The 12,578-nt window shown below is 40.7% G+C and overlaps 1 protein-coding gene across 1 annotated transcript in view; it reads left to right on the top strand.

Annotated features, from left to right (window-relative positions):
- The window catches only part of astn1 (astrotactin 1), a 235,296-nt gene that overhangs the window by 143,280 nt on the left and 79,438 nt on the right, over positions 1-12,578 (top strand). Inside the window, exon 16 of the mRNA XM_038963261.1 lies at positions 5,968-6,156. Within this exon, the coding sequence (XP_038819189.1) occupies positions 5,968-6,156 (189 nt within the window). The remainder of the gene's footprint in view (positions 1-5,967; positions 6,157-12,578) is intronic.

Genomic DNA, 12,578 nt, shown 5'->3' with positions numbered 1-12,578 from the left:
GAAAAACGAGGTTTAATGACTCCAACCTAAGTTCCAACTTCAACTGTACATCAGTGTTATTCTCAGGGGCAACCCGGAACATATCCCAGTCCGCGTGATCAAAACAATCTTGAAGCATGGATTCCGATTGGTCAGACCAGTATTGAACAGTCCTTACGATGGGTAATTCCTGTTTGAGTTCCTGCCTATAGGAATGTGTGACGATGACCGAAGAGAATTCTTAAGCCCAAGGACACACAAAAGGGAGAATCTGCTACAGTTCATACAGTACATAACTAGTCCCTAATAATAGAATGTTAACTGACATGATAAACCAGCTAAATCAGCTTTATTCACATGTACAGGAATTTGACTCTGTGAAATGGTGCTGCCACAATAAACAGAATGTACAGACAGACGATGAACAGAATACAAAACAAATAATATATAGATGCAGAATTGACACAGATCCACATACATAAACTATGCATGTATGAGATGTGCAGATAGTGCAAAGCGCAATGTGTAGTTCTGGGATGATAGTGCAGGGTGCATAGTCTGTTTATGAATAGTGCAGAATGCGATGTCCATGGATGAGAGGATCATCGTGTACCAGGTGGCCAGTTGGTGAGGACCACGGCACTGGGGAACAAACTGTTCAGGTGGCGGGAGGTTTTGGTCATGATTGACCTGAACCGTTTTCCAGAGGGGAGTCTTTGGAAGAGGGGGTGGAAGGGATCAGCAATGATCTTTCCTGCACGCTTCCTTGCCCTGGAGTCGTGCAGGACCTCAATGGAGGGTAGGTGGCAGCCAATGACCCTCTCAGCAGACTGTACAATATGTTGCAGTGATGGAGGAGGTGAGGATTGACTTGATGATGGCCGTTTAGAACTAAATCAGTACACACAGCATTCAGGAGGACTGTGGAAAAAACAACACCATGCATTCACCAAACATTGCACTAAGGAAAATATATTTGTTTTATAGAAATTGTGTGATTGGAACTACCATTGTCTATCAATTACAGAATCTGAAATTATTTCCATTTGGCATTGGACATTTTATTTTATATAGTCAGTAATACAGGAGTCCCATCAAGTCAGATGTTATCAGTAAGCTAGAGTCATCTGTGGAAAGAGGACGAGTAGAACAAAGATATAAGTGCAAACAGAATAAATGTATCATTCAACATAAGTTTCCACCCAAAACAATGACATGAGCTCTGTCCCAATTAATCTCTGCTCAACTCCTCACTTTCTCTACTCACATCCTTCTCAAAACCCATCGGAGGAGGTCTGAGGTGAGGAACTTGGGTCGTCTCCTCTAATGGGGTTTTAGGAGGCGCGATGGTCAGTCCTTGCATCCGTAGCTCTGTCTATGAATTTGAATCCCTCAGCTTTTTACCGAAACAGAGCGGGGAGAACGCTTTGTTATTGTTTCAACTGCTGATTGCACATAAATGAACATTCAAGTATGTTTAAGCATACATGACTGTTGGGAGTGTGGTGCCATACCTTTAGCTCCCAGGTGCAGCAGAGCTGACACACTAAAGATGAAGTTACAGGAGGTGTCTTGACCACCCTCTGGCTGTTCTCCAGACAGCAGTAGCGCTGGAAGGTGTTCCAGGCACTGTTTGTGGCCACGTCACCTCCCTCAGAACCAATGAAGATCTCCAGGTTCTTACAGTGGAGCATCAGCATAATCTATAGATAGGGCAGAACAATACAGGAGATGGAATTAGATTTAGGTTGGAGTCAAATTCCCAATTTAAAATCCCTGTACTATCCATAGACATTTGTAAAAAGATCAACAAAAGTAGGACATTACAGTTTGAGGAAGGTGGAGCAATACATATGTGCTGAGTTGTGTAAGGCATACGATGAGTTGGTGACTCACTGGTCCAAACTTGGCATCCTCTGCCTCATTGGCGTAGTGGGCCAGGGTGATGAAGTAGAAGCCTGACTCCACCTGGTCAAACGTGCTCTCTCTACACACACTGACCTGTCTCCTGAGAACAGAGAGAGGAAAATAAGAAGTCAGGAAATGTCACAGACAGAGTTCATGTTTTAACATCTTAATGTTGCATTCAAGGTAACAATCAATTATAAGACGGCTGTGGCTGTATCAAATGAGGCAACTATGGATAATAATTTATCCAAATAAGTGAAAACACATGATGTGTGACTGAGCCAAGCTATAGGGCAATTCCATGGTATCATGGAATCATGATGCTCAGATGTTTCACTATAAAATGTATGTCAAACAAAAAACAATGATTTCAAAGGGAAATTGACCATATAACTCTATGCACAAGGACTAACTACTTTTAACAATTTGCAATCATTGGTTTGTATGACATACATTTTAGAGTGAAACGTATGAGTCTCAGCATCACTCTGTTACCATGGAATTGCCCTGTACCAATCCACGGCGCTTATCAGTCACCATGGCTCAGTATTGAACAGCCTGCTGTCATTTCATGACCAACCCACCTCGTGAAGAGCTATCCTCCTATAGGTTTTCACTTTATCCCTTACCTACAATACTCATATTGTTTAGCAATGACTATCACATACATTCAGTATTGAACCATCTTTCTAACCAATAGACAGCAGTTAGTCATCATCCTCTCTACGTGACACATGTCCTATGCACAATACCTTCATACAGCGTCAAAGAAATTAGAGGAACTCTCAGTACCACTAATGATTAAGTTACGGGGGTGATTGGTGAATATCATGGTTACCTGCAGGAAGTCCCCAGAGTGCTGTGCCTACAGGAGGGCCAAGGTAACCTACTTGGAACATAATGGATTCCTGTATCTCTTGTCTCTGTCAGCTGAGCAGAGAACATATTAGTGCCAGTGGACCTGCATGGAAAGAGTGATGGAGAGAGAGAAATGGTTTGAGGTCATTCTCATTTACTTTTACTGCACAAAAACTGACAGGGTAAAAGTTATTAAATCTATATTTCAATCAAACTTTATCTTAAAATATGCAGTTAACGGTTAACAATATTGTCTATTATTTGGTTAGGAACTTGACCTCTCCTTCAAGACTGTTGGAAAAGCATTCCAGGTGAAGCTGGTTGAGAGAATGCCAAGCATGTGCAAAGCTGTCATTATGGCAAAGGATGGCTACTTTGAAGAATCTATTTTGATTTCTTTAACACTTCTTCGGTTACTACATGATTTAATGTGCATTGTTTCATAGTCTTGATGTCTTCACTATTATTCGACAATGTAGAAAATAGTAAAAGTAAAGAAAAACTTTTGACTGGTACTGTAGGTGCACACACACACTACATGTTAATGTTTTAAAATGTTTGTCAATTGTAAAGTATTTTGTCTGTAATATATTTTTTGTTATGTGTCGGACCCCAGTAAGACTAGCTGTCACCATTGGCGTCGGCTAATGGGGATAAATCAATAACGTTAGTTAGCTAGCTAGTTAGTAGTTAGCTTCTTAGCTAGCTGACGTTAACCTAGTTTGCCTCATTAATAACCTGCTTTAATAACAGAAGATCAATTAACTACATACTTCAATTTCAATATTGAAATCATAGTTGATTACTCTACTGATTACGCTCCTGAAAAACTATCGAACTGACTTCTTTATTATTATTAATTATTGTTATTATTTATTATTATTGTTATTACCTTTCACCGTCCCCTTTAATCAGGTTAGAGAGCAATCAAGCCGTGATTACATAACCTGACCAATTTCGATTCAGTAGACTGCTACAGGCTATGTTCATTGGCTAGAAATCTCCCTAATATGAAATTATAGAGCAAAATGGATTTTGGAGGCAAACTGGAAATTTGTTGTGGGTCTTGACATGTAGTAAGAGTTTGACATGTAGTAGCAAAAATCTCTGCTCTCAAATGAATTTACTAGGTGCGGAAATGCAGTTCTGCTCGCTCAGAGTCACACTCGCAAGCTCTCAAGTTTAATTTGCGCACACCACGCTGGCCTGCGCTCGCGGGACCCGTCCTCTGCACACTCGACTCAAGTATTTGCTCTGCAATGATGTTTCATCTTGCTTGCTCACACGCTCCATCTCAAACCTGTTCGACTTTTGAATCGGATTTGACTCCATACTTTCTCTCTCTCGCGCGCTCCCTCCGTGCCACACACATAGACTGTCACACACACCAGCGCCTGCTCCTCTATTGCCCCTCCCCCACCCTTCTGCTGAAACAAGCAGGGCACCAGCTCTCCTTTAAAAAAAAAAGTACACTTTTTTTATTTAACCTTTATTTAACCAAGTAGGCCAGTTGAGAACAAGTTCTCATTTACAACTGCGACCTGGCCAAGATAAAGCAAAGCAGTGCAACAAAAACAACAACACAGAGTTACACATGGGATAAACAAATGTACAGTCAATAACACAATAGAAAAATCTATGTATAGTGTGTGCAAATGTAGTAATTTTAGGGAAGTTAGGCTATAAATAGGACATAGTGGTGAATTAATTACAATTTAGCATTAACACTGTAGTGATAGATGTGCAGATGATGATGTGCAAGTAGAGATACTGGGGTGCAAAAGAGCAAAAAAAAGAAATAACAGTATGGGGATGAGGTAGTTGGGTGTGCTATTTACAGATGGGCTGTGTACAGGTACAGTGATCGGTAAGCTGCTCTGACAGCTGATGCTTAAAGTTAGTGAGGGAGATATGTTTCCAGCTTCAGTAATTTCAGCTAAATCACGCCATCAAATCTCTATTGAAGTGTTCATTTCGACTATCCGGATATCCCCCAAAAATATAATGATATTATTCAAATACGGAAATCATTTCAAATGCCCATCCCTAGTATTTAGTGAAGCACTACTTCTCAGAAGGGCTCTCTACTGTTGAGAGTACGTTGCTGTAGAGCTCCTTGACGTTCTTCATACTATTCTTTTTTCTTTTGGAGTTTCTATTTAGTTATTTTTTTATCTAATGTTTTACCATATGGTGATGCTTCATCATCTGAACAGCCCACATCAACATGCTAAAAGTTTTTATATGAATGTGTAATGAGTTTTCAGACTGACAGAAAGTTGCAGAATAGTTTATTTGGGCATGAATGGTTTTTGGATTTGTTTTCGTATTATTTTCTTATGGTTACCATATGTATCATTTAGCCTATGTATCTGTATGCATTTTGTGTTAATTCGCCACACGTTTTTGTAATATAACATAAACATTACATACTGTATATAGATGTGTCATTACTAATGCATATCCGATAGGAATGTTCTATTACTAGCTCTATTACTCTTACTGTTGTAGGTCTTCATATTTCATCCGACACAGAAGTGTGTGGGGGGTGGTTACTGATTTTTACACCTGATACCAAAGGACCATCTTTCACAAGGACTGTTCTGTGTCATTCATCACTGTTGCTTCATAATGTAAATGTGGTGTGGGAGTAGCTTGTTGTGAGTGGTGGGATGTTAATGTTAGGGCTCTTGAATGATAATGGAAAAGTTGAAGAGCTGTACATGTTATTTAGTGTTTTCCCAAAGATATAAAAACACCAGCAAGTGTAAATACTAATGACTCAACTATGAGGACTCAATTTAAGACTTAAAGAAAGACTCAAGTTTACAGATGGCACTTTTATCACAGTCTGATCACTGTCATAGCTCATAATTTCACAAACTTGAGTTTTCATTAGGACGTTTACCTAAAACTTGAAATTGAAGTGCAGCATAAGTGTACAGTATGCTTATGTTTCGTATTTTATAATACCGGCAGCTGCGTCTTACTTACTTTTGACCTAAAAACGAACAAACAATTCTGTTCATAGACAGAATAATTTATTCTGAGTATGGAATGTAGTAAAAATAAGTATCATCATACATGTACAGTAAATACTGGTACTTTTTGTGTGTGTCAGATTATGTCTGTTTCTATGTTCCTTTTGCTGTTTTACACAGGGCACTATGGATTTGTCAATAGCCTGTCCGTTGCTAACTCCTTCACTGTGTTTCCTATCAGCGTTCAGCTCTGCCATCCACTCCCTGGACGGTGCCACCCTCCGCAGTGATTTTGTCTCCATCCTCAGGGAGTTTGGTAATCACTTTGTACAAGAGGCAGTGTACGGCTTCGAGGAGGCCTGCACTATCTGGTACCCCAACAAGCAGGTCCAGAGGCAGCTGTGGCTGGAGTACCAGGACATCAGCAAAGGTAAGACCTCTAATTGATTGGAGATACCTTACTTGGAGAAAATGTAAAGTATAATAAGCTCCTGGAGGGCATCCATTGTTGGTTCATGTTCCAAAAATGTTCTTGTTTTATTTCTGGGGTTCTGGGGATATGGAATTGTGAAAAAGAAAGGGTAAGAATGTATGTCCTTTTTTGAAAAGCCATTTGTCATTTGCTGAGAGTGGACAAAGCTAGGCCTTCTGAAGACCATTGGAAACACCCGCTGAAATGTCAAATTCAGACCTGTTTAAATTAATAGAAAATCACAACAGAAATCTCAAACGAGGATTTGACCTTTCCAAGGAGGTTGATAGAGTGCACAGATGCATTATGCCACAGCAATTAATTACTGTAGTTATTCATAACACTTTTTTTTTTCAGCTGTCAGTTTTGGCCACATGAAAAAGTGATTTCAATCAATGAAATGTATTTATAAAGCCCCTTTTACATCAGCAGATGTCACAAAGTGTTTATGCAGAAACCCAGCCTAAAACTCCAAAGAGCAAGCAATGCAGATGTAGAAGCACAGTGGCTAGTGTTAGGTTCTTATTTTTCAGAGTAAGTAACTAACAGACACTAGAGAAGCTTTACCCAAGTTAGTTCTTCCCTAAAGATCTGTACAGCTGTAATTCAGACAGCAAAACATTTCTCACCATCACAGTTATATACATCCCACTTAAGACACTCCTCCTTCTCTCAATCCTTACATCTTATGGTTCTACAGGAAGAGGGTAACAAGATACTAAACCCTTATTACTCCATTAACCTTTCTAGGACACACGTTCCGCTAGCGGAACCCCCCCCCCCCCCCCAACATTCCGCTGAAAAGGCAGCGCGTGAAATTCAAAAATATTTTTTCGAAATATTAAACTTTCACACATTAAAAAGTCCAAGACAGCAAATGAAAGATAAACATCTTGTTAATCTACCCATCGGGTCCCATGTTTTACAGCGAAAACACAACATATATTTATGTTAGATCACCACCAAATCCAAAAAACACACAGCCATTTTTCCCAGCCAAAGATAGCTTTCACAAAAACCAGAAATAGAGATAAAATTAATCACTGACCTTTGAACATCTTCATCAGATGACACTCATATGACATCATGTTACACAATTCGATGATGTGCATATTTATATCCACAAATCTCGGTTTACATTGGCGCCATGTTCAGAAATGCCTCCAAAATATCCGGAGTAATTACAGAGAGCCATGTCAAATAACAGAAATACTCATCATAAACTTTGATGAAAGATACATGTTTTACATATAATTAAAGATACACTTGTTGTGAATCCAGCCAACATGTCTGATTTCAAAAAGGATTTACGGGGAAAACACACCAAACAATGATGTTAGCTCAGTACATAGCCACAGAAAAACACAGCCATTTTCCCAGCAAAAGATAGCTTTCACAAAAACCAGAAATAGAGATAAAATGAATCACTAACCTTTGAACATCTTCATCAGATGACACTCATATGACATCATGTTACACAATACATGTATGTTTTGTTCGATAATGTGCATATTTATATCCACAAATCTCGGTTTACATTGGCGCCATGTTCAGAAATGCCTCCAAAATATCCGGAGTAATTACAGAGAGCCACGTCATATAACAGAAATACTCATCATAAACTTTGATGAAAGATACGTTTTACATTTAATTAAAGATACACTGGTTCTTAATGCAACCGCTGTGTCAGATTTTTTAAAAACTTTAGTAAAAAGCACACCATGCAATAATCTGAGACGGCGCTCAAATATAAATAACATTTCTCCGCCATGTTGGAGTCAACAGAAATACGAAATTACATCATAAATATTCCCTTACCTTTGATTATCTACATCAGAATGCAATGCCAGGAATCCTATTTCCACAATAAATCGTTTTATTTGTTCGATAATGTCCATTACTTATGTCAAATTAGCAACTTTAGCTAGCATGTGTAGTACACGTGTCCAAACACTGGCGCAAGTGAAGGCAAACGTCGGACGAAAACTTCAAAAAGTTATATTACAAGTCGAATAAACTGGTCAAACTTAGTAGAGAATCAATCTTCAGGATGTTGTTATCATATATATCCAATAACGTTCCAACCGGAGCATTTCTTCATGTCTGTATAAGTAATGGCACACATGACCATTCCATGACCAGCGCGCATGACTAGAAACTAGCATTCTGCCAGACCACTGACTCATTCCCCTCCCATCCGGTCCCACATCACACTAGAGGCTTCATTCCACGTTCTACTGACTGTTGACATCTAGTGGAAGGCGTATGAAGTGCAAACAGATCCATAAATTACAGGGAATTGAATAGGCGATGACTTTCACATCGACCCTTTTCAGAATTCTCACTTCCTGTTTGGAAGTTTGCCCGCCATATGAGTTCTGTTATACTCACAGACATAATTCAAACAGTTTTAGAAACTTCAGAGTGTTTTCTATCGAATAGTAATAATAATATGCATATATTATCATCTGGGACAGAGTAGGAGGCCGTTCAATTTGGGCACCAATTCATCCAAAAGTGAAAATACTGCCCCCTATCCCTAAAAATCTGACCTCACCTCCTGACCTCAACCCCTCCTTCACCTAATCCACAGATGTCCATCTGTCTCCCCTATATCAGCATGTTGCTCCTCCCGTCCACCCAACACATTGCAAAGCCGTCTGTCTTTCTTCAGAGAACCATTAACTTCTGACATAAAACCCAGTCTCTTTCACTCCTTTGATTCTATGCTTCTTTCCTATAATTTATTTAATATCGCAATGTTCAAAGTTTAGCCGATTTCAACAATAGGAAAAACTCCCTAGAAAGGCAGGAACCTAGGAAGAAACCTAGAGAGGAACCTGGCTCTAAGGGCTGTGCACGGTGGAGATTATAAGAGTACATGGGCATTAAGCCCAGATCGTTCTTCAAGATGTTGAAACGTTAATCACAAATAACAATCACAGTGGTTATAGAGGGTGTAACAGCACAGCACCTTAGGAGGAAATATCAATTGGCTTTTCATAGCCTATCATTCAGAGGTTGAGACAGCAGATGCGGTAGAGAGAGAGAGAGTGAGAGAGAGAGAGCGGGTCAAAACAGCAGGTCTGGAACAAGGTTGCACATTGAATAGGTCAGGGTTCCATATTGAATAGGCAGGCAGAACAGCAGAAACTGGATCAGCAGCACGACCAGGTGAACTGGGGACGGGGACAGCCAGGAGTCGTCAGGCCAGGTAGTCTTGAGGCATGGCCGTAGGGAGAGAGAGCGAGAGAGAGATGGGAGAATTAGAGGGAGCATACTGTTGGAGACTGTGTGACACTTGAGCTTGTTTTAATTACATAATGAGCCTGTTTATAACTGCATAAACAGCTTATTAGTAGTATCGACTTGTTATTGGTTAGGATGTTGGAGCTTGTGTGTGTGTTATTGCAGTGACAACGGGAAGTACAGCAAGTGTCTGTCTTTCCAGACATGCTCTTGCATTTTTGTATATTCATATTGCTAAGGAAGTAGGTAAAAGGAAACAGTCAAGTGTCAGTTCCTGGTAAGCTAGGCTAGTCTCTGTGGAACTAGAGTAAGGAGAGATGTGGAACTCAACATCGAGGTTGAGGTGAGGAGGTGAGGGGCCCACCCAACAACACTCTAACTGAAGTCTTGTCACACACACACACACACACACACACACACACACACACACACACACACACACACACACACACACACACACACACACACACACACACACACACACACACACACACACACACACACACACACACACACACACACACACACATCCCTGCCCACCAAGGTTCTGGGCTCAGGCTGGGCCACGACATACCAATAAGAGGAACAGCCTCAGTTCCTGCCCAGCAACAGAGACTGATTGTTTATCTTAAGACATACAAGGAGGTATAAATATGTGCTTAAGTGACTTGTATGTTGTGCTATGCAGCCACTACATCCTGTTGGGTGTAATAAATCTCGCTTGAGCTTCCTTTGGGGTCTGTCTGGGTTTGTACCAGAACTTAGAACCTAACAATACTTAAGATCACACAGGACACCAGATAAGACAGGAGAATTACACCAGATAAGACAGACTGACCCTAGCCCTATTGCAGCATAGATACTGGAGACTGAGACGGGGAGGGTCAGGGGACACTGTGGCCTCGTCCGACGATACACCCAGACAGGGCCAACCCGGCAGGATATAACCCCACCCACTTTGCCAAAGCACAGCCCCCACACCACCAGGGGGATATTAACAGACCACCAACTTACTACCGTGAGACAAGGCGGAGTATAGCCCAGTAAGATCTCCCCCACCGCACAAGCCCGAGGGGGCACAAAACCGGACAGGAAGATCAACTTACTCAAATCGAGTATAGAGAAAAAGCCTGGCACAACGTGATGCACCCCTCCTAGGGATGGCATGGGAGAGCACTAGCAAGCCATGGCTTCAGTCCCCACAATAGGGTCAGAGGCAGACAATCCCTGTGAAGAGAGGGGAGCCGGCCAGGCAGAGACAGCAAGGGGGGTTCATCACTCCAGTGCCTTGCCATTCACCTTCGCACCCCTGGGCCAGACTACACTCAATCATAGGACCTACTGAAGAGAAGAGTCTTAAGTAAAGAATTAAAGGTCGCGACCGAGTCTGTCTCTCACATGGGTCGGCAGACCATTCCATAAAAATTGATCTCTATAGGAGAAAGCCCTGTCTCCAGCTGTTTGCTTAGAAATTCATAGAACAATAAGGAGGCCTGCGTCTTGTGAACGTAGCGTGCGTGTAGGTATGTACGGCAGAACCAAATTGTCAAGATAGGTAGTAGCAAGTCCAATACACACACACACACACACACACACACACACACACACACACACACACACACACACACACACACACACACACACACACACACACACACACACACACACACACACACACACACACACACACACACTTTATAGATTAGCAGTAAAACATTGAATTCCGCCTTAGCCTTAACAGGGAATTGTTTTGTTCTAGTCAAGATTCTAGCTGCAGTATCTATCACTAGCTGAAGTTTATTTAGTGCTTTATCCGGGTAGCTGGAGAGTAGAGCATTGCAGTTGTTGAGTCTTGAAGTGACAAAAGCATGGATTAACTTTTCTGCATGATTTTTGGACAAAATGTTTCCGATTTTTGCAATGTTATGAAGATGGAAATAAGGTGCTCTTTAAATATTTTTGATAGTTTGTCAAAAGAGAGATCAGTGTCCAGAGTAACACAGAAGTCATTCACAATTTCATTTGAGATGATCTGTACAACCATCAAGATTAGTTGTCAGATCAAACAGCAACCTAGAACTAGCATCTCTGTTTTGTCCGAGTTTAAAAGTAAAACATTTGCCGCCATCCACTTCCTAATGTCTGAAACACAGGCTTCCAGGGTAGACAATTTTGGGGCTTCACCATGTTTCATTGAAATGTACAGCTGTGTGTCATCTGCATAGCAGTTAAAGTTGACATTGTGTTTCCGAATGACGTCCCCAAGAGGTAGAATATATAGTGAAAACAATAGTGGTCCTAAAATGGAATCTTGAGGAACACCGAAACTTAACATAGATTTTTCACAGGACATCCACAGAGATGAACTGATATCTTTCTGACAGATAATATCTAAACCAGGCAAGAACTTGTCCGTGTAGACCAATTAGTGTTTCCAATCTCTCCAAACAATGTGGTGGTCGATGGCGGCAATAAAGTCTAGGAGCATGAGGACAGACGCAGAGCCTTGGTCTGCCACCATTAAAAGGTAATTTACCAGCTTCAAGTCCGGTCTCAGTTCTATGATGCGGTCTAAAACCTGACTGGAGAGTTTTGTATACATTATTTGTCTTCTTTAGGAAGGCAGTAAGTTGCTGAGCAACAGCTTTTTCAAAAATCTTCGAGAGGAATGGAAGATTCAATATACAGTACCAATCAAATGTAGAAAATAGTCAAAAATAAAGAAAAACCCTTGAATTAGTAGGTGTCCAAACTTTTTGGTTACTACATGATTTCATATGTGTTATTTAATAATTTTGATGTCTTCACTATTATTCTACAATATAGAAAATAGTCAAAAATAAAGAAAAACCTTTGAATGAGTAGGTGTGTCCAAACTTTTGACTGATACTGTAGGCCAATTGTTTTTTTGTTTTTTTCCGGGCCAAGGTTTGGCTTTTTCAGGAGAGGCTATTTTAAAGCTATTGGACACGAGAGGAGAGGGTGTGCCATACAACGTTTTTAGCATGGCTGTGCTGCGGTCATAGGTATGAGGTGGAACCAAGCACCGTGGATCAGCACAGCCATGCTAAAAAATACATTTTTCACAACCTTGAGTGTACAATTGATTTTCTACAAAGGGTTACCAATAA

Source organism: Salvelinus namaycush, chromosome 25 (genome assembly GCF_016432855.1).
Source record: "Salvelinus namaycush isolate Seneca chromosome 25, SaNama_1.0, whole genome shotgun sequence".
NCBI classification, from domain to species: domain Eukaryota; kingdom Metazoa; phylum Chordata; class Actinopteri; order Salmoniformes; family Salmonidae; genus Salvelinus; species Salvelinus namaycush.
Note: the sequence above shows the minus strand (reverse complement) of the source record. Positions and strands in the feature narration are given on the sequence as shown.